This window comes from Dasypus novemcinctus, chromosome X (assembly GCF_030445035.2).
Source record: "Dasypus novemcinctus isolate mDasNov1 chromosome X, mDasNov1.1.hap2, whole genome shotgun sequence".
NCBI lineage: Eukaryota > Metazoa > Chordata > Mammalia > Cingulata > Dasypodidae > Dasypus > Dasypus novemcinctus.
The window spans coordinates 75,601,603-75,622,823 of record NC_080704.1 but is presented as its reverse complement, the minus strand read 5'-3'; the positions used below and the strand labels follow the sequence as shown (position 1 = coordinate 75,622,823).

Below are 21,221 nucleotides of genomic sequence, written 5' to 3'. Positions count from 1 at the left end.
AAAAGGGCCCCCAAGCTTCCTGGGCTTAGGTCTCCACTCTTGATTCTTCAGCTTTGCTGTGTGTAAAAAGGGAAGGAAGAAGAGCACAATATGGGACATCTTTCCCTAAGGCTGCTGCCAAGAGGGTAGGCTGCTCAGATTGGAGGCTTTGGAGAGGTCATGGGATGGGGTGGCAGCTTCTGCCCAATTCCTGGCTTCTCTCTACCTTGTCCCCCACCCCAAACCCCTCATCTCAGGAGCAGGTGGGGGGGACTGCTACACAGCCTTAGGGCATCTTCAGTAGTGATTGATTTATTGTTCTGCTGAGGGGTCATGCTGTACCTTGCTCTCCACCTCTTCCATCTCATCTAAGTACCCTGCCCCCCACCCTGAGGCTTTCCAGACCCCTGGCTTCACCCTGAGGTTACAATACGCTCATGATAGATTTATATATATATATATATATATATACCAACTGTACAATATTTATAAGCACAAATAGATAGGCTTAAAAATTACAACTAGAAGGGTGACGGGGACCTATCCTACTCCAATTTATTCAGCCAAAAGGAAAGAAAGCACCTGTTTGCCTTTGAATTTCCACATGAACCAAGATGGGCAGTAGTTGGGATCAAGCCCTGGCTGGTTAAGATGACATGCAGCCTTTCCATCTGGCTGGCTGGGTGGCTGCCCAAACTGGGTGCCAGGCTTTTGTTGGAGGCAGGGGCTGTCAGCATGCCACAGCAGGCAGGAAGAAGAGGAAAAAGGATGTGGACAGAGATACTTGTGTCCTTACCACTATCTGATTTTGCTAAGGCTTGTGCTGCGGCTGTGTGGTAAGCCCGTTTCCTCTCCAGGCGTGGCTTCTGGGTTTGGGGAAGTTGTCTCAAGGGCTGGGAGGAGCCAGGTTTTGGAAGCCTGTCCACTCAGCTCCCTGGGGTCCTTGGCCAGGCATGACTGCTGACCATAGAGCAGACTATGAGAAGGTATGCACCTCGCACTACAGAGAGGAGGCAGCTCTTGTGCACCTGGGCCTCCTCAGTCCTCTGAGCTTGCAGTGTGTGCTTGAAGGTAAGATGGGACTCCAGGGTTGGCAGATAAAGCCTGGGCCTCAACCAGGGGAGACTGGGTCATTGATCTCTTGAGATCTGAGAAAGAAAGGTCCTCCCTACCCCCTCATGCCCCAAGCTAGCCCAAATCATCATGTTGTCTACTAAGGTCAGTACCCACTCTTTAAGTCAGCTTCATAAAGATTGCCATTGTATTTACACAGTTCAAACAGCATGTTGTGGCTGGAGCTGCCCCTGAACTTAGCCCCAGTGCCTATCAGCTCCAGTTCAATTTCTCTGGAAAAGCCTGTGCAAGGCCAATGTTGGGTCCAAAGACAGGACCAGAAGCCTTCCGTCCAACCTCAAAGGGACCCGAGCACCAAAACGGGATGCTTGGGCCTCTCAGTCTGGCAGAGCTGGGACCACACACTGGTCTCTCACTCCTTCCCATTGTAGGTAGGGAAGCTGTGAAGGCTTTGGATGGAGCGACAGCTTCATGAGTGGGTGGAGGGCAGCAGTCTTCTTTCCACTAAAATGACTCCACTCTCTTGGGAGGGCAGAACTCAGAGAGCTGGGGGGTAACGGTGGAGTGGAGATGGGCCATCCAATTTCTCTTCTCCTCCCTTGTGTGTGCAGAGGAGCTTTGGGAAGTAAAGTATAACAGGCAGCTGGAGCTACAAGCTGGGATTGGCTCTGCCCCCTGATGGCAGCAGCCAGGGGTCTGCCATGTTCTTAACTTCCTCCCTCACTCCCTTGGTGCCAGAGAGCCTGGGTGGGGCCACCCTGGGACCAGCCTGAAGCTCACAACTTTGTCTCAGGGCCACCAGCCTGCAGGGTGAGGAAGGAGTCGCGGATCTTTGCCACTTCCATGGCACACAGGTGCCCAAAGACTTTATTGTACCAGTCAGGAGAACGGCCCCTGGGGAGGTAGAGGAACCAGGCATAAACAATTGTCTCTTCCCAGGAGCCTCACCAGGAGGAAGGATGGACTTTCACCCCAGTTCCCAGGGATCAAGGGGGAGGGGGAGGGGTAGAAAAGCAGTGGCAGAAGCATGGGGAGGAGGCCAGGGCTGAGGGGATGGGGCAGTCCCAAGCTTCGTACCTGAGGTCAGCACGGCAGATGTGAGTGAGACGAGAGTGGCCCAGGCCGCAAGGCTCCATGAGGTACTGGGATGTGAGCATCAGGGCCCGTACGCCTGATTCTGGCACGGGTTGCTGAGGATCCAGGGACTGAGAAACAAGCAGGCATCCCCCACGAGGCAGGTCTGAGCGCCACATCCTGTGGGGCAGAGGCACATAGCATCAGACTCTTGGTGCTGCTTCCCATCCCTATCTCCCCAGACCCACAAGCCAGCTCAGAAAGCACAGTGGGGTGACTGCTCAACTCCTCACCGTAGCACCACGAAGTCACGGCAGGGATGTGGTGCCATGCTGTTGGTGACGTAGTGGTACAGCTCCACACCTGGCATCAAGACTTCCAGCACCTGAGCCCGCAACAGGTCCTCATCCCAAAGGGCCCGCTCCCGCAGGACGCGATGTAGCACCACAGCTGGAGGGGCTGCCACCTCCGTGGACGCCTTCCACAGATGCAGGGGATGACTGTCCAATGCCTGGGGGCCATGGGGGTAGGGCAGGGAAGCAGCTGTCAGGACTGGAAACTCTGACTCTGCTCCCCCCTCCCCCCTCCCCCCATCAAGGTCTCAGACTGCAGGGCGTGGGGCTCCTTTTCAGTCCAGTCCAAGACAAGAGAAACCTTCAGGGTGATTCTGCTAACACTATCCAGACCCAGATGGGGACACTCCCATGGCTCCTTTCTGAATGCCTGCTTCCCAGACTACTTAAGAGCACAAATCGACAACAACACACATTCTCAGAGACCTATTTGGTGCTACCATGATACAAGCATGGTGCTTGGCATTTCTGGAAGTGGGCAAGAAGATAAGATGGCAATCATCCTCGGGGCACTCACCATCTGATATGGGAAGTAAAACACGTGCTCACCAAAAGCTGTAATTTATCAAGCCTTTTGCATGTGCCAGGCACTGTGCAATTTCTCAACCCAATCCTATAAAGAGGGTTTTACAATGACCATTCTAACCATGGAAAACTTCAGACTCACCACCTTCTTAACAATCTGAGCCCAAGAAATAACACAGCTAGTGCCAAAAGAGGCAGAGAGAGAAATCACCTCCAGCCTGGGGCATAACAGAAGGATCAGAATGGAGAAGGGGGCATTGAGGTTTGGACTTGCAGATCTGGTGAGTGTCACATTTGGGAAATATAATACTCGGGGACAGGTCATTCCAGGCAGTAGGAACTCCATGAACAGTGGCACAAAAGTAGAAATGCAAGTTTGGCTAGACAGTTGCGTGGGGAGAGGTGGGAGTTGAAGCTGGAAAGTCAGTGGTGTGTCAAGAGTGGGGCTTCTGGAAGGTGGTGCAGGAGGGTGGTTTCTTGGTCTAACTTGGTTCTTTTTTTTTCGTCTTTATTTATTTTAATATTACATTCAAAAATATGAGGTCCCCATATACCCCCCACCCACCTCCCCCCACTCCTCTCCCCATAACAACAATCTCCTCCATCATCATGAGACATTCATTGCATTTGGTGAATACATCTCTGAGCACCGCTGCACCTCATGGCCAATGGTCCACATCATAGCCCTCATTCTCCCACATTCCACCCAGTGGGCCATGGGAGGACATACAATGTCCGGTAACTGTCCCTGAAGCACCACCCAGGACAACTCCAAGTCCTGAAAATGCCCCCCCATCTCATCTCTTCCTCCCATTCCCTACCCCCAGCAGCCACCATGGCCACTTTCTCCACACCAATGCCACATTTTCTTCAATTACTAATCACAATAGTTCATGAATAGAATATCAGTTAAGTCCACTCTAATCCATACTCTATTCCTCCATCCTATGGACCGTGGAATGGTTGTGTCCACTCCACATCTATAACAAGAGGGGGTTTAGATTCCACATGGATGCTGGATGCAATCTTCCTGCTTTCAGTTGTAGGCACTCTTGGCCCCATGGTGTGGTGGTTGACTTCCTTCAACTCCATGTTAGCTGAGTGGGGTATAACTTGGTTCTTGATTCCTTAAGGCTGACATGGTCCAAGTATCAGGTCCAGGCACAATGAGACTGGAAGGGTGGATCCTTCCTGGTTCCTTCCTTTGGGTCTCTTGCACCCCTCTCCCCTGCACCATGCTCTCTCCGAGTCCCAAACCAACTGTAGGTGGCATGGCACTCACCTTCCTGCAGGCCAGCTCTGTGTGCTGGGGCCCTGGCATGCTAATCCAGCCTTTGAAGTGTTCAGCAGCATCACGAAGCAGCTCCTGGATACTCTCCTCCATGTAGAGGTTAAGGCTTATTCCAGCGGCTTGGGCCTGCCACAGTTCAGCCAGGGCTGGGCCGGGAGGGCTGAGCTCAGCTGCACTGTAGGAGCCACACAGCTGTAGTACCATGTCCTGGGGTACCTGGAAGGGAACAGACACATTGGTCAGGGGACTCTGGAGGAGCTGGAGAGGGTCAGGGACCCCTGGTCGTGGAACCCACAGGGTCTGTCAGGTTCACATGAGGGGCAGTGGAGAGGCTCAGCTACTACAGTGAGGTAGATGATAGAGTTTGTGGGGAAGGGTTGGAAGGAAGGGATGGAGGGGTATATGTCTAGCTAGGTCCTATCTGTGACTTGGGGTGTACAGGTCAGGACTGATGGTTCCCCCAGATCTGGTAATGACTCACTTGGAAAAGTTTCTTGCAGTCACTGATCATGTGCAACAGGCCCTGGGTGGCAGCCATGTTCTCACTCAGGTCCCTAAGGCCCAGCCGGCCAACAAGGCTGCGTTTACTCTTGATCCTGGATGGGAGAGGGGGGGTGGGGAAAGAGGGGACACATGGGCAGAATACAAAAGGGCTGACAGGCTAGCTTCCAGCTCTTAGGGAGCAGACTTGCCAATCCTGACCACAGAACCACTTGCCACCTTTCAGAAAGTTCTGCTCCCAGTCATCTGACTCTTCCCCAGAGCTCCTGGAGAGTCATGCTGTCCCCCTGTGGTGAGGCCTGGGAACTGCAAGGCCAGTCATCAATGTTCCAAAATCCTCCATAACCCAGACCCTCCCTGTTGGCCCTGACATGCCCTACCCTGTTTCACCTGGAGGAGGGGTTATCCTTCTTGGAGATGTTGAGGTGGAAGATGGATGGTGCCAGGCACACTGCCAGGTTGCCAGCTGTCATCTGGTTTTCCTCAGCAGAGGCAATGTCACTTAGGAAGTAAAGTAGCGTCTGCAGCACTTCTCGGTTCTCATCAGGGAGCAGCAAGATGGCAGCTTGTGCTGCTGCCAGCCATTGATCCTTGGGGAGGACTGCGAGAAAAGATCGTCAGATGGTCCTTTATTTCCCCCAGAGGTTTCTGGGAAGGCAGAAGGCACAGTGGCCCCCAAGGGCAGAAAGTGAGTGGTGAGAATATCCACTCAGAGAAGTCAGGGCCCTGGACACTATATCTCACCCTGTTGCTAACTGGCAGTGGACCCTTGGATGAGTCCCTTCCCTTTCTCAGAGCCTTGGTCTACCCTTCCCTACAATGGTTTTGGGAGAAAGAATGCGTTCTTTCTCCAAGGGCCTTTCCAGCTGCAGAGAGTAAGTATCCCAGTGAGCTCATGGATCTGCCTACATGCCTGCATCAGCCCTACACAAGCCCTAGAATCCAGGGAGGCTGCAAACACACATGTTGCTGGGGATAGGTTCAGGCAACTCACAGTGGTAGATCTGCAAGAAAGTGGTGGTGAGCTTGCTGGTGAAGATGGGCTCGGGGAGGTCCCGGAAATACTGCTTCAGCAGGTCTGCCACATCGTAGGCTGACTGGCCCTCATAGCAGACATTGTCAGGGGAGGTCTCATTCATTTGGCGCAGATTCAGGATCCGGGACTTAACCCCAGACTTGCGGAAGATGCCCACCTGACCCGTGCAGGAGAGGGGGAAAGGGAGGGAGAGCTTTATGGCAGGGAGGAAACTCTGGTGTTAGGAGTGTAGGCCACCCCAGAGACTTCCAAGCCTGGAAGGCTTCCCACTGGGCAGGATGGAAAAGAAAAGGCAAAAACCCAAGAGAAGGGATGTTACAGCCTCATGGCCAGAGAGCAAGAAGGTTTGGGTGGAGATGATAGAGGAAAACGTGGACCGAGGGAAAGGCAGGCTCCTAGAAGCTGGGTACTATAGAGCCTGTCCAGAAAGAAGCTGGCACAGAGCTAGGCAGAAGGCTCCAGCCCTAGGAAGTGGAAGGGAGTTTGGGCTCCATGCTTTATGGGCCTTCCTAGGAGAGGAAAGATCTCTGGGGGATCATCCCCAGCCAGGGGGAAGGCCAAAGCAGTTCCTCTCCCCAGCTCCTCAGCTTTGGGCCTCCTCCCTTAGTTCCATCTCTCCAAAATCTTGCCGGGGAGGTCTCACCTGGTCCAGGCACTGGCTACGCAGGTAGCGCATGGCTTGCTGAATGCTCTGGGGCAATGGCTGGCCTGTGCGCTGCACATGGATGAGGGGTGGCACCCCAAACACGTGCTGGCCCCGGTAATCTGGTGTCTTATTCCTTTTCATGAACTTGGGCACAGACCTGTTTGGGATAGATGATAGACGAAAGGTCAAGGGGGGATCATAGAGGCCCAGGCACAGTTTGGAGACTCTGGCTGTAGCCTGGCGGGGGGTGGTGTTTGGGTGGAGGTGGGCAAGGTAAGAAACACACCAGAGCCCCAGAGTCAACATGCACTGAGCACCTGCTTCAGGCAGGAGTCCAAGAGGAGTTTGGTTAAGGAAATAATTGCATTAACAGGTGGTGAGGATATGTGTGGTCAATAGTAGGCTGGAGATTTGGGGGAAGAAGCATAAAGGAGGGGAATTGGACCTTGTGGGCCAGGGAAGGCTTTAGGGAGGAGGAGGCAATTCAAAAGGCTCTTAAGGCCTCCATGTTGCTCAAATGTGGCAACTCTCTAAACCAAACTCAGCATGTAAATGCTTGACCTTCCCCCCAGCTTGTGACATGACTCCCGGAGATGAGCCTCCCTAGTGCAGAGGGATTATTACCAAGCACTAGCTGATGATGTAACTAGAAAAAGACCTTGAATGAAAGAATCAACTCAGACCCACAGAATATCTCAGCCTACATGTAATATCAGGTGTTAAAAACTGCTTTTTGACCTTGAATAAAAGGGGGAAATGGAATGGACAAATAAGTTTATATGGCTATGAGTCTCCAAAAAAGAGTCGGGAGGTCATCAGAGGGGTAATGCTTACACACGCCTCAGCAGGGTCCTGGAGTCAGCCAACATAGATAGAAGCCCAGGTACAGGTTCCCCTGAGGGCTACAGAGACCCACAGGTTCTACGGTCATGGCAGATGGCTCTGGAGTTCAGTGTCCTGTCAGTTGGCCCTACTTTGGAGTTTGTATTCCTGAGTGTGATGGAGTTGGACTAAGATATGACCTTTCTACACATGCCTCTTCTGTTACTTTTACCGGACCTGTGGCTGGCACTGGGTTTGATGTATACTCAGGAGCCCTGAATCTCTGGACTGTCCACGTGACAGCCAGGCCCTGAGCCTCAGCAGACTTGCAACTCCTACCATCTGGTTTATTGGACATACCCTGGCCAGCTAACAGGGAGGTGAAGAAGGTCAACCACCACACCATGGAGCCAAGACTGCCTACAACTGCAAGCAGGTGAATTGCATCCATCACCCATGTGGAATCTAAGCCCCCTCTTGATATAGAGGGGAAGTGGACGTAATCATCCCAGGGTCCACAGGTTGGAGGAATAGAGTATGGATTAGAGTGGACTTACTGATATTATACTATGGAACTATTGTGATTAGTAATGGAAGAAATTGTAGCATGGATGTGGAGAAAGTGGCCACGGCAGCTGCTGAGGGTAGGGAGAGGGAAGAAGAGATACGATGTGGGGGCATTTTCAGGACTTGGAGTTGTCCTGGGTGGTACTGCAGGGACAGATGCTGGACATTGTATGTCCTGCCATGGCCCACTGGGTGGACTGGGGAAGAGTGTAAACAACAATGTAAACCACTATCCATGTGGTGCAGCAGTCCTCCAAAATGTATTCACCAAATGCAATGAATGTGCCACAATGATGAAAAAGGTTGTTGATGTGGGAGGAGAGGGGTGGGGGTGGGTGGGGAGCATCTGGAGATTTCATATTTTTTAATGTAACATTTAAAAAAAATAAAGGAACAAACAAACAAACAAACAAAAGGCTCGTAAGGACAGGTAAGCATTGGCCCAGAGGAGAAATGGGGGAAAGGCATTCCAAGCAGAGAGAACAGCATGAAAGAAGGCAAAGAGGCAGGAAAAAGAGCAGGGCACGTTCAGGGAAGGACTAGTCCCATGAGCCTTGTAAAATGGTGCTTCTTGAGAGTGGAGGCTGAGAAGACAAAAGATAGAGCAGTGCCAGAGTGTGAGATCACAATGGGAAGGAATCTGGACTTGATTTGGCAATGGGGATCCAGGGAAGTATGGTATTTGAGGACCATCTTTCTGGTGGCAGTATGGAGGATGGAAAGGAAACAGTGCTGCTGGAAGACCTAGGGTTCCCCAGCTCACATGTATCCTTGCACATAGCACACACATATGTGTATATTCCCTGTGCATCTCTTCTCCACATACACATCCACAAGCCTCCCATGGCCACATTGATTTCTCAGGTCATTGCATGTCCAGCCTCCGGGCATATCACACCACTGTGCCAGCCTGTGGGCTTGGCCTGACTGCACCCACCTTCTGGGGCTGACCCTCCCAGGGCCCTGGGGTGAGAGCAAGTAGGGACCCAGAGCCTGGGGTCAGCAGATCCCTACTCACCATGGCCCGGAAGCCACTCACCAGACCCAGCCCTGCTTGTGGGACACAGTGTATTTCTCCATGAAGGCGGTGAGCCTCAGCAATGAGCCTTTGTGCAGGAGGTTGATCTGGCCTGCAAACTGGCGGTTGATCTCCAGCGATTCCGAATTGAGGCTGGGCCGGTGAGAGTTCTGGAAGCTGTGCCAACGGAGCTTCCTGGTGGGTGGGGAGAGGTAGGGGGAAGGAGGCCAGAGCAACAGGTTTGAGCAAACCTTAGCCCAAGATGATGTTCTGGTCCCTTTTATTCAAGCAAAAGAAAGAAAACACAGGAAGGTGGGACCACTCTCAATGCTGCTGCTGGGCCCCAGGGTAGAAAAAGCTTAGTCTCAGCTTCCAGGTCTGTCTAGCAGCTAAGAAGCAACTCTCAGGGAGGGTGGCACAGAGCTCAGGCCCATCTAGTGCCAACAAGCAGTACCAGCCCTTACCCATTCCAAGATGGCTGTGGGTGGGCTTCTCTAAGAAACCCAAAATAGCAAATATGGGGATCAGAGAACATCTCTTCTAAAATTCTCAACTTACAGATGGGGAAACAGAGACCCAAAGAGAGGCCATAATTTGCTCAAGGTCATAGCAGAGGCAGGTCCTGAATTTAACACTCAGGATTCCCAAGTTTTATATTCTTTCTAATTCTCTCTTGGAGGCCATCACCCCTGGATCCCCCAGGATCTTGACCCTGGGCCTCACAACTAAGAAATCTGCTTCCCTGGGGCAGAGAGAGAGTGGGGTGGGGGTTGGGGGGAGACACACACATACACACACAGACACACATACAACAGAGCCCGTGCTCCCACCCCTACCCTGGACTCCCACCTGCAAGGTCTGGTAAGTGAGGCCCCAACGCCTGAATCACGCCGTTCATAGGGTGCTGATGCCTGGAACCCAGCTGGGGACCCTGTTGCCTCAGCTTCGTACATGGAGCTTCCACTACTGTCAAGTTCGCTGGAGGAGGCCACAGTGTCAGAGATAGAGTGTCCTTCTTCCACAGATAAGCTGGAGGCAGAAGTGGGCTCCCTGCCTGAATTTGTCTCCTGCTTGTTGTACTGGGCTGAGGTTTGGGCCAGGGCTGGCGCCAGGGCCTTGACTTTGACTGCAGCTTGTACCTGAGCTGGGACTACTGTCTGGTCTTTAGCTGGGACCTGGGCTAGAGTCTCAGCCTCAGCTTTGACCTCAACTGTGGCTATTTCTACTGATGAAGTAGGCTCCTCCTCCTCTTCCTCATCTTCTTCCTCTTCCTTATCTCCAGGCTCCAGGTCTGGGCACATGGCCTGAGACCAGAGCTCTACTCGCTGCTGCAGCCCCCACACATGCTGCAGGATGGTGTCCAGGTGGGTGTAATTGCCCTCATCCTCCTCCTCATCTCTGGCCTCAGCCCCCATCAGCACAGACTTGGCTGGGTACAGCTCGGGCAAGTTGTCGTAGGTGCTGATGTGGCTGCCCATTGAATCACAAGAGCCCCGGCGCACTTTGTAGCCCCAGCGCCCACCTGGCTGCCAATCTGCCAGGCAGTGTCCATCCTCAGGACACAGACTCTCAATAGACAGGGAACGAGGGAATGTGCCTGGCTTGTAGTCCCTGGGCACATGCACCAGGCAGTCACTCCGGTGTACTGGCTGAGGATGCTGGAACACGGTCACAGGCCAGGCCTCCCAGGCCTGTCGAGTCTCAGTGCCTCTACCACTGGCTGAGGTGGCTATCCGGTTCTTGACCCTGTAGAATCCAGCAGACAGGAAACCTCGGCGAATGCGGAAAGATGAGGCTTTGGCAGCCTTATCCAAAGCAGCTGGGTGAGGTTTGGGCTCTGCTGACTGACTGCCACTTTTTTCCTTCCACCTCAGAGACTCAAGGTGCCTGAGGAAGCTACGGGAACGGTGCTTCTTTGCTTTGTTCTGGGGTCCCTCCTGGCCTTGGGTTGGGCTGAGGAGGACCTGGTTGCTTGAGCTAAGGGCATGGTCTAATGAGGGCAAATCCACTGGCTCAGATGCCAAATTCACGGTGATGGCTGGCAGGGAGACAGTGCTAAGCTCAGTGAGGACACTCTCACAGCTTGAGGTCACTGGCAGGCCTGGGCTTGGTGGGGCCAGCAGGTCAGAGGAGCCCACATGAGACCAGTGCTTGCTTTCCTGCTGAAAGGCCCTTGGGCTGCTGATGGTACACTGCTCTTCCTCCTCTGAGTCTTCATTCTGGGGAGGGCACCACACAGGGTCAGGTAAGAGAAGTCCAGCCCACAAGCCCTTGCTTGTGCTCCACTCTCTACCTCCAAACTCTCAGGGAACTTTGAGGAGAAAAGCCCTGATTTTTCGGTTGAGGAAATGGCCTAGGAAAGTAAACCTGGCTCTGGGAGAACCAGAGAAAGCCAGGAGTCATAGACAGAGCCCAGAGAGATAGCAACAATCATCTATTCTATCTACTATCCCAGTTTTACAAACAGGGACATCAAGACCCACAAATGAGAAGCAACTTGCCCTAAGTTATACATCAGCATGCCAAGACAGACCTAGAACCCAGGCATCTTGACCTCCCATCCTCAGCAGCCTCCCAAATCTCCAGGCTGTAGTCTTAGATTAGAACCACAGAATCCCAGATCTGGGAGGAGATTTTAGATTTTCTACTTTGTCTCCCCCTTTGCAAGGTGGGGAAACAGAGGCCCAAAGAGGGAACAAAGTTTGCCCGAGGTTACTCAGCAGTCAATGGCAGAGTTGGGACCAGGTCCTGAGGGTCTCGTGCTTTTTAGGCCAGGGCTTTGGCAACTTCACTGTTCCTCTTGGCAGCAGGCCTCTAGTGGAGGAAACCCCAGAAGAAACCAACAAAGCCTGTCCCCAAGAAAGGATGGGGTCTTTCACCCCTTATTCCAGAGCTATATACAGACCAAAAGTCCTCTTAATTTCTGCCATCACAGACTCAGAAAGAAAGGCCATTGGAGGAAATTAGTTCCCCCCAATTCATGTAACAATGGGGCAGATGAGGCTCAGAGGGGAAAGAGCTCAATGGGGTGAGGATGGGGGTCCTGATTTCTAAGAACCACACAGGCCACAATCTTTCCATTGCATTGTTCTGTCTCTGCCCCTTATTTCAGGAATTTTAGCCTTCACAGAGCAAGTAATGGAGGCAGGTGGATTTCCTTGAGGAAAGGGCCATCACTATGCCATGTTATTGGCAAACCCAGATGGAAGAGTGGGCTGAGTATGTTGGGTGAGCACATGGGCCAGCTTACTTTCTCTCACACATCAACCTCTAGACCAGACTCCCCAAAGCCCAGTGACCATATAAAGCCTCCTAAACCTTACACCGTCAGGCTGAAGCAAAGCACCACTCTGGATACCCCAGGTTCCTGGGTACTGGAGTTCATCTTGTAAGTGGTTCATGTATGTGCTGGGTTCCCTATGTTGTCACAAGACCACAGATCCTCAACCCTACCATGACTCACCGGCTTACACTGAAAACGAACCTCCAGCTTCATCGAGGCACAACTGTTCAAGGTCATCAGCCTCCTGCAAAGAAATGAAGCTGTTTTCCCTTGAGGGTCCCAATCCCTAAAGCATAGCAGAGCCTGCCAAGATACCCCAAAGATGCAAAAATCTACCCAGCATTTCACATGCCCAAGTCAACAAAACTTACCTTGAGCCTCAGTGTTTGTGAGTGGGAGAGATTGTAAACTACAATGTAAACTATAATTCATGCTTAGCAGCAATGCTCCAAATATGTTTATCAATTGCAATGAATGTACCACACTAATGAATATGTTGTCAGTGAGGGAAAAAGTGGAAAGTGTGGGGAGTGGGGCATATGGGAATTCCCTATATAGTGTATGTAATATTTATGTAATCTCTGTATCTTTTTAAAAATTTAAAAAAATTTAAAAAACGTCAGGCAAGATGTTGGGAAGATTCCTCAAGGAACTTACAGAGGTGAAGAACAAACTGCTACATGAAAAGTTGAGTAAAGGCATGACAGATACAGAGTGGGACAAGGAACCTCCATGAAGTGCCATCAGAGAAGGCTTCCTGGAGGACAGAAATGAGATTGTGAAGGCTAGAGAAATGGGGACTCCTCTTTCAGACTGGAACAGGAGCCTGTGACAAGGTATGGAGGGAAATGGTCAGTAGACACACCAGCATGGGTGTGAGAGGATGGGATTGAGGCTGACAGGGTAGGTCTGATTCAGGTTGCAAAGGGCTTTGGGTGTCATGCTAAAAGCTTTGAACTTTTCCCTGTAGGCAATGGGGAGCCAGTGACAAATTTCAAGCTGAGGAGCTTTCGAGAGCTGACTCTAGTGGCTGCGTGAAGAGGATGAATGGTGGGGAGGAAGTGGACTGAGGACAGGAAGGACAGTTAGGAGGTCACTGTTATAGATCCAAGGAGAAGTTGTAGTTTGGCCTCAAACAAGGCTGAGGTGAGAAGAGAAGGGGGCTAAATCAGAGGAATGTTTGGAGGACATAACTTAAGGGAGAGAAGAATCGAGGCCAGATCTTAGCTTTCTAGCTAGAGTGAATAGGTGGGTGAGGGTGTCAGAAACACAGAAAACAGAAGGTACAAAGTGAGTACAGAAGGCGACAGCAAGGTATTGTATATGCTGGGCTTCTCCTCTGTTAGAGGATACAAGAGATTGTTTCTTCCATGAAGAAGCCCCAAGTCAGGCCCCTGGCTTCCTAGCCCTGGCCCTCAGCCAACCCCTCCTACCTGCACAGGGGCCTGAGAGAGTCCTCGTCCAGAAAACTGTGGTCCTTCTTCACAGAGACAATGTCCAAGGGAAAGTAACCTTCTGCATGCAGAGAAAAACAAAGATGACTCTGGAGTGACTCGTCAGAAATTCAGCCCCAAGAACCCATGACCTGGAAGGGAGAGGCCAGGGAAGGGGGGAAAAGTGGGAAAGGAAGAGCCAAAGCAGAAGGAAAACCACCCAAAACAAAGCAGGAGGATCCAAAGAGCTCATAGTTGGAAGTCTGGGGAAAAGTCAGGGAGAGGCCAGGAGGGTTGAGCTGGTTGAGAGGACCCCATTAGTCAATGAGGCAGGTCCACGGGAGACAGAAAGCATGAGGCCCTGCATGGTTGCCAAGAGCCAACCTGGGCTTCCCCATCCTCTTTTGAATCCTGGGCTGCACAGACAAGGAACCTCCTCCCTGGCCCAAGGTGGAGGGGGATTGCAGGGTGGGAGGACAGAAGTGATGGTATAGAGCCAAACAATACTTCACTTCCCCCTATTGTCCAGAACAGTGGGAGTCCTGCTCCCTGGGATTTATGGAGGGGAGAGGAGCAAGGAAGGAACAGGGAGGAGGGGGAGAGAAAATCCGAGAAGTCCCTTACCACTTGGACTTATAGGTAAAACAAGCCCATTTATTCATTAACATGTTCAACTAATGTTTATGGAGTACCTACTGGATGCTGGGCACTGTGCAAGACCCTGGCGATTCAGCCCTGAATGAGACAAAACTAATCAAATGATCCCTGCCTTTGTGGAATTCAGACTCTCGTGGTGGAGATGGACAACAAACCATACCCTAAACACCAAGATGATATAGATACAGAAATGCAATGAAGACAATGAACCAGGGTGAAGGGGTCAAGAGAGGCTGGTGGCAGCTGACAGAGAGGTGAAGAAGGTCAACCACCATACCAGGAAGCCAAGAGTGCCTACAGCTGCAAGCAGGAGAATTGCATCCATCATCCATGTGGAATCTAAGGCCCCTCTTGATGTAGAGGGGGAGTCGACATAATCATCCCAGGGTTCACAGGATGGAGAACTAGAGTATGGATTAGAGTGGACTTATTGATATTCTATTCTGGAACTATTGTGATTAGTAACGGAAGAAAATGTAGCATTGATGTGGAGAAAGTGGCCATGGTAGCTGCTGAGGGTAGGGAGAGAGAAGAAGAGATATGATGTGGGGGCATTTTTAGGACTTGGAGTTGTCCTGGGTGATACTGCAGGGACAGTTGCTGGACATTGTATGTCCTGCCATGGCCCACTGGGTGGACTGGGGGAGAGTGTAAACTATAATCTAAACCCTCATCCATGTGGTACAAGCCGTGCTCCAAAATGTATTCACCAAATGCAATGAATGTGCCATGATGATGAAAGAGGTTGTTGATGTGGGAAGAGTGGGGTGAGGAGAGTGGGGGCTATATGGGGACCTCATATTTTTTGAATGTAACATTAAAAAAAAAAATAAAGACAAAAAGAGAGAGAGAGGCTGGTGGGGGTGGGGCTTCTTTTAGAGAGGGTGACTGGGGGAAGGTTGTCCTGAGGAGGTAACTTCCTGGCTGCATCCCGAAGGATGAGAAAGAACCTGGGAAGAGTGTTCCAGGCAGGGGTAATATTAAGGCTCCGAGGAGGGAAGAGCTTGGTGTGGACAAGTAGTAGGAAGGAGTCTAGAATGTCGTAAACAAAGTGGGGAGTAGTAAATGGAAGTTGGACAAAGCAGTGGCTCATCAGCCAGAACACAGCATTTGGGTTTACTTCATTCTGAGAGTGCAGAGATGCCATTGGAGGGTTTCAGAACAGTGGAGTGACATAGTCAGACCTGTGGTTAATGGGATCCCTGTAACTGCTGTGTAAAAAATGGATGATCAGAGGGCAGAAATGGAAGCAGGTAGGCTAGGAAGGCGGTTAGTGCACTAGTCACAGTGAGCAGCGAGGGTGGCACAGGATTGAGCCCTGGGAGCCCCCAACATTTAGATAGCAGTTAGAGGAAGCAGAGTTAGCTAAAGAGTCTGAGAAGCAGCAAATAGAGGGGCAGTCAGTGACCAAGAGAGGCACATGTTCTAGAAGCCAAAGGAAGGAGTGGCCAACTGTGCTGAGTGTTGCTTAGATAGAGCTAGATGAGGACTGGGAAGTGACAGGTGAAACTGACCACATGGAAGGCCATGCTTGAGTTTGACAAGAACAGTTTTGTCAGTGAGGTAGGGATGAAGCCAGAATACAGTGGGGTGTGGGAAGAAGAGGGAAAATGGAAAGAGCAAGTATGAACAACTCAAAAGGAAAACCGAAAAACAAAGGAAAACAGACATTATAGCCATGCAGACAGTGTCCTCAGAAATTGTACAAAGCAGTGACCTTGGTCAAAAGAAGGTACTTTAAAACTTGGGAAACATGAGCTTGCAGAAGCTGATGAGATGTCCAATAGTGAGATGATGACATGGGAGAGAAAGATTGCAACTATAAAAGCAAAGTCCCTGAGAAATTTTTAACAGGACCAGGATTCACAGGCAAAAGGATCCAATGTGTTCCCATTCTACAGATAAGAAACAGGGATAAAGAAAGGTGTGGAGTTGTGGGGAGAGTAACTGAGTGACCTTACCTTCAAAAACCTGAGCATACTGAGGGAATCCTGTAGCTTGGAGCCACTCACATGCTTTTTTGGCCTCTGCTTCTGAAACAGAACAGGGGGAGAAAAACATGAAGAGAGATGGATTCAGCAGGGAAATGGTAAGAGAAGCACAGAGGGGCTGGCACACTTGCTCCAGGCTGGACCCAGCTAGTATTTACCCTCTGGTTCCCCAAGCCCTGCTTCCATGTATGGCCTGGCCACAGCCTTCTTGAGCCTCTTTTCTCTGCTGGTCCCAAATCCCCTCCCACTGTCACTTCCATCCCCACCCCTTGCCCAAGAACAGAATCCACCGACCAGCAACCCACAGCAATATACCAGGCCAAGGAGTATTGCTGGGACGAGAAGCCACAGCTGTGTTCTCTATCCCCATCCCTCATCAGGGAGCCATCCCCTTCCAGGCTCTGGGTAGACCATCACAATTCAGAAAGGAGATACCCAGTGAAAAACAAAACTACTACTTTTTTTTTTCTTATCATCAACCTAACACTCTCTAGCCCTTTGATAACCAAACCTCATTACATACACAGAGCCACTGCTGAAGACAGTTCTACTACTCCATTGTACAGAAATACAAAGTTAGACTTAGAAAGGAAGTGATTTTTCTCCAGTCTTACACTTGAAGAAGCCTTGGTGCTGGGACTGGGGTCCAAGTTCAATCTGATGCCAATTTCAGAGGCCCTTCTCTTCCAACACAGTGGCATCCCCATTGCTCTCCTTCCCCACTACTTATCAAGTTCCAGCCCTCTCTCCCCTGGAAGCCTGACTGCCCCCACTCTCCCCAGTAGTTCTGCTTCTTTGTGGAGCAATCAAGTGCTGACTGTCATGCTGACACAGTGCTGGTCTGTGAGAGTCTTGGAAGGCAAAGACTGGGTGGGCTCCCATATCTACCTTGTGAGTGCCTGCCCCAGGGAAGATGTGTGACTTGACAGAAGGCCTCTTGGACAGGGTAGGCTGCATACCAGTGGCAAAGTTCTGGGACAACTTGGGCACCCCACCCAGGTAGTGCCAGAGAGCAGTGCAACTGGGATCGTGGTAGCTGCTCTGGCCATGAAGCCCTGCCCACACCATTTCCTCCATTTCCTTTGTGCCTGTGGCAATAGTCTCATCTGACCCCACTGACCAGAGGATTCCAAGGAGACTGGTGGGGTTTTTCCAAGACAGGAAGAGTTCTCTCTTCCCAGTCCTCTCCCACAAGGAAATTCAGGAGGAGATTCTGGCAACCAGGGCTGATAAAATAAAGGACAAAACAGTATTTTCAGAGATGCTGGGTGTGGAGTCAAGAGAGGGAAGAATGGGCAAAGGCAGAAGTGAGTCAGAAAAAAACAGTAGGCTCCTCAAGGGTCACACACTGATGAGGATTTGAGGGGGAGAAGGAAAGGTTTTGCAGTCTCTGAAGCCCCTGAAGGCTTGCATACCAAATCAGGCAGACTGGAGATGAACATCTGTGCATCTCGGTGAGTGCATGTGTAGGATGGGAGCCCACCCCAGCATGTCTCTGCATATATCTGTGGCCACATTTTGCTCACTTCCATGATCCATATGGGTCTGCATGTGATCTGGGCTCATGCACCTTGTGATAGGTTAATTTATGTATCCCAGGGGGTGAAGGGGCAAACAAACATGTTCTTAATATTAATCCATTTCTATGGGGGTGAACCCATTGTATGTAGGATTTTTCCAAGATGTTTTCAGTTAAGATATGGCCCAATTGATTAGGTTAGGTCTTAATCTGATTACTGGAAGCTCTGAAAAGAAAGCCAAGTGGAGGAGCAAGAAGCTGGAAGTCAAGGGACACATCATGTTGTTGGAAGAACCAAGGACCCAAGGATCACCAGCAGCCAGCTCTTGAGTGCCACAGTCTTTGGGGAGAAAGCATCACCTTGCTGACACCTAGATTTTGGACTTCTCCTAACCTCAAAACTATGCACAAATAAATTTCCATTGTTTGAGTCAACCCATTGGTTGGTATTTGTTTTAGCAGCCAGGAAACTAAGACATATCTTTCTATATCCACAGCATCTTTGTCTGTGCATGCATGCACCTGTGTTTTGTGTGTGTGTGTGCATGTTTCCTGCATATACACTCTACACTGTGTAGACTCCACTGGTGGGTGCAGTGCATGAGTGGCCTGCATTAGTGCATGTACACATGTGTGCAAGGGAGTTTCTGCAGCTATGCTTCTATCCAGACCCACTCATTTGAGATGTCATCTCCACCTTTGACAAGTATTTCCTAAATAGCTACCGGATGCCAGGCATTCTTTAAGGGACTCTCAGGCTAGTGAGGGCAGCGGATGAGTAAAGAGACAATGCCCTGTGGTAAGAAGCAAATGACAGAGGTTAGCATGGGAGTTGTAGAACACAGCTTGAGGTAGAGGAAGTGAATGTGAACATCTGTATCTGAACTTCAATTTGCAAAGCCAGTTGCAGATCCCAGGGCTCCTGGATCCTAATTCACAGCTCTTTCTAGAAAGGAATGCGTTTGTATATATGTGTGTGTGAAAAAAGTGTGTTTTACATTAGCACAACTTTCTAACCTCTGATAGAGACCTAGAGATCACCAGGACCTTTGAGATGCCCTGAGAAATGTTTGTTCCAACAGAGGCCAATTAGCAGCACCTCTGTTCCAGCCCTGCTACAGCACAACTGGCAGGGGCAATGGAGGTCTGGGAAAGGAGCTGGGTTTCTGGGCCAGTGGTGGTCTGGGTGATGTGCTGAGACTAGCCCTAAGGGACTTCATGCATACCCAGAGAGCATTTGAAGGACATGGTTTGCTTGCTAAGACAGTTAATCCAAGCTGTGGCAACCACTTCCCTGTCCCCTGCCCCCACCATCCCTTTCCATAAGAAGGTCCTTCACCCGTCCCAGTACACCTTCTGGCAGCAGCCAGCTCTGCTTTCCTGTCCTTAGGACAAAAGGGAGGTGCCAAAGGATGGACCAAGTCAGAATTTCCAGGAGCCAACGACCCCTAAAGAGTCACATGTCTGGTATGGTCACCCCAGGAAGGGGAGCAATCCCCAGGAAGAGGCCTGGAGGCTATGAACACACTCTCGGAACCTCACTGCAGCCCTCAGTCACTTATGGCTAGAAGCAGATCAAAGAGAAGGAGAAGTAAGGAAATAGATGTCTCCCACCTCCTCACTCCAGTTCTCCTTCCTAAGCCTGAAAGAGGTAGGAGATACTAGGAAGGAAGAAGGGCATTGCCCCCCACCCCACGTTCCTCTTTCATACAATTCTATATCATCTGCCTGAGCCAAACAGCACATGGGAGAGTGACAGCCTGCCTGCTACCCTCATGCCAGGCAGGAGCCCTGGCCGGGGTTTGTGAGAAGGGAACCATCTCACTCGGGGGAATGGCAAGTTCTTTCATTCATATCTAGACTTCAAGCCCCTTGCTACCCAGAGTGTGACCCCCAGAATAGCAGCATCAGCCTTACTTGGGAGCTGGTGAGAAATTCAGCATCCCAGACACCACCAGACCTACTGAATCAGAATCTACATTTAACAAGACCTTCAGATGATTTGCATGCACATTAAAGTTGAGAAGCACAGGCCTCAATCATCGTCTAATTCTCACCAGCAATTTTCACCAGTGGATGCACATTAGAAATATCAAGGGAGCTTCTGAAAAAAATAATAATGCCTGGAGTCCCAGCCCCAGAGTCTGATTGAATTGGTCTATGGTTGGAACCTCTACATCAATATTTTTTTAAATTTTGCAAGGTCCACAGAGTTAAATGTCACAGCTTCTCAGTTGTGGACAAGAGCACTGAACATGGAATTGAATGTTCAGTGCTCTTGTCCATTGCACTATGCCACCTGCTCACAAATGCCAGGCCAGCAAGGGTCTTGGCATTCAGCTACGTTTTGGGGGTGGGGTTGATTCTTAACTGAATTAAGGGAAAGCTCAGCCTTGATGGGCTTAGACTCAAAGGAACCAACTCCAGATCCCCAAACACTTTTCTGCTTCTTGTGGTCTAGAGGAGGCACAAACCTGGGTTCAAATTCTGGCATTGTCATTTACCCAGCTTTTTTAACTTTGGGCATGTTATTTAACCCCTCTAGTCCTAAGTTTCCTCCTCTGTAAAATGAAAGTAATAGCACCTACTTCTTGGAACAACTGTGAGCATTCAATAAAATCCTGAAAAGAAAAAAAGAAAAAAAAAAACCCTGGAACATAGGACCAAGCACTCAATCAATGAATTTGCTTCCCACTCTCACTTGGAAGGGTCCCTAGGAGAAGAAAACTGGAGAAAGAGGCCAGGCTAGTGTTCCCTTCTGGGTCTGGAAAACGACTGCCTCCATGCCACTGTCAGAATTGGAGCCAAATGACTCAGGGAAATGGGGCTAGGAGGTGGAGGTTTCAAAGAGGCTGCACTATTTCCCAAAGACAAAGAAGCAGAGGATTTGAAGATGAAATCACAGGTGAAATTCCTCAGAAGCCCTCCCTAGCAGGAATCTAGAGAATGTAATGGCTTATTACCAAACAGGATGTCAGGGACATTGGCTCTCAACAATAGACCATCTCATAGAAGGCTAGGAGGCCCTGAGGCTCCCTCCCAGATGCAGCAGTCAGGGACACCTGCCTCGGTGATTAAGGGCTGAGCTGAGGGGTTTGGCCTTCATCTTCCCACCCACCCAGCCTGCCCAAGCTGGGGCCAGGAGTGACCCCCACCCCCACCCCCAGTGGAATTAATTCACCTGGGGCCCAGGCAGCTGGACTGAGGATGGGCTCATGTGCCTGGCAGGGAGAGTGACACCAGGTAGGCTGAGGCGAGTGATGGAGGAATGTATGTGGTCTCTGGCCCTGCCTTGGTGTCCAGATGTGCAGATTCCAGGCCATGACCACCATCCATCACAACTGCCAGAGCAGGCTATGCTTTGGTCAAGAGTAGGCTGCTGGGCCAGGACAAGTCAGGAATGACTCTGCACTGGCACAAACTGGAGTCTACTGAGATTTAAGTTTAGACTA

At 50.7% G+C, this 21,221-nt stretch overlaps 1 protein-coding gene across 2 annotated transcripts in view; it reads right to left on the bottom strand.

Annotated features, from left to right (window-relative positions):
• Nucleotides 1-509: 509 nt before the first annotated feature.
• Nucleotides 510-21,221, bottom strand: part of STARD8 (StAR related lipid transfer domain containing 8) — a 40,173-nt gene continuing 19,461 nt past the window's right edge. The window contains exons 2-14 of one of the 2 annotated variants that reach the window (XM_058291655.2): nucleotides 16,221-16,292; nucleotides 13,603-13,684; nucleotides 12,350-12,413; nucleotides 9,736-11,105; nucleotides 8,908-9,081; nucleotides 6,477-6,636; nucleotides 5,792-5,990; nucleotides 5,188-5,398; nucleotides 4,778-4,892; nucleotides 4,288-4,512; nucleotides 2,421-2,638; nucleotides 2,131-2,307; nucleotides 510-1,947 (exon numbers count right to left, since the gene is read on the bottom strand). In XM_058291655.2, the coding sequence (XP_058147638.1) occupies nucleotides 1,830-1,947; nucleotides 2,131-2,307; nucleotides 2,421-2,638; nucleotides 4,288-4,512; nucleotides 4,778-4,892; nucleotides 5,188-5,398; nucleotides 5,792-5,990; nucleotides 6,477-6,636; nucleotides 8,908-9,081; nucleotides 9,736-11,105; nucleotides 12,350-12,406 (3,024 nt within the window). In that variant the 5' untranslated portion in view covers nucleotides 12,407-12,413; nucleotides 13,603-13,684; nucleotides 16,221-16,292 and the 3' untranslated portion in view covers nucleotides 510-1,829. The remainder of the gene's footprint in view (nucleotides 1,948-2,130; nucleotides 2,308-2,420; nucleotides 2,639-4,287; nucleotides 4,513-4,777; nucleotides 4,893-5,187; nucleotides 5,399-5,791; nucleotides 5,991-6,476; nucleotides 6,637-8,907; nucleotides 9,082-9,735; nucleotides 11,106-12,349; nucleotides 12,414-13,602; nucleotides 13,685-16,220; nucleotides 16,293-21,221) is intronic. The other variant, XM_058291654.2, reaches the window with a different exon arrangement.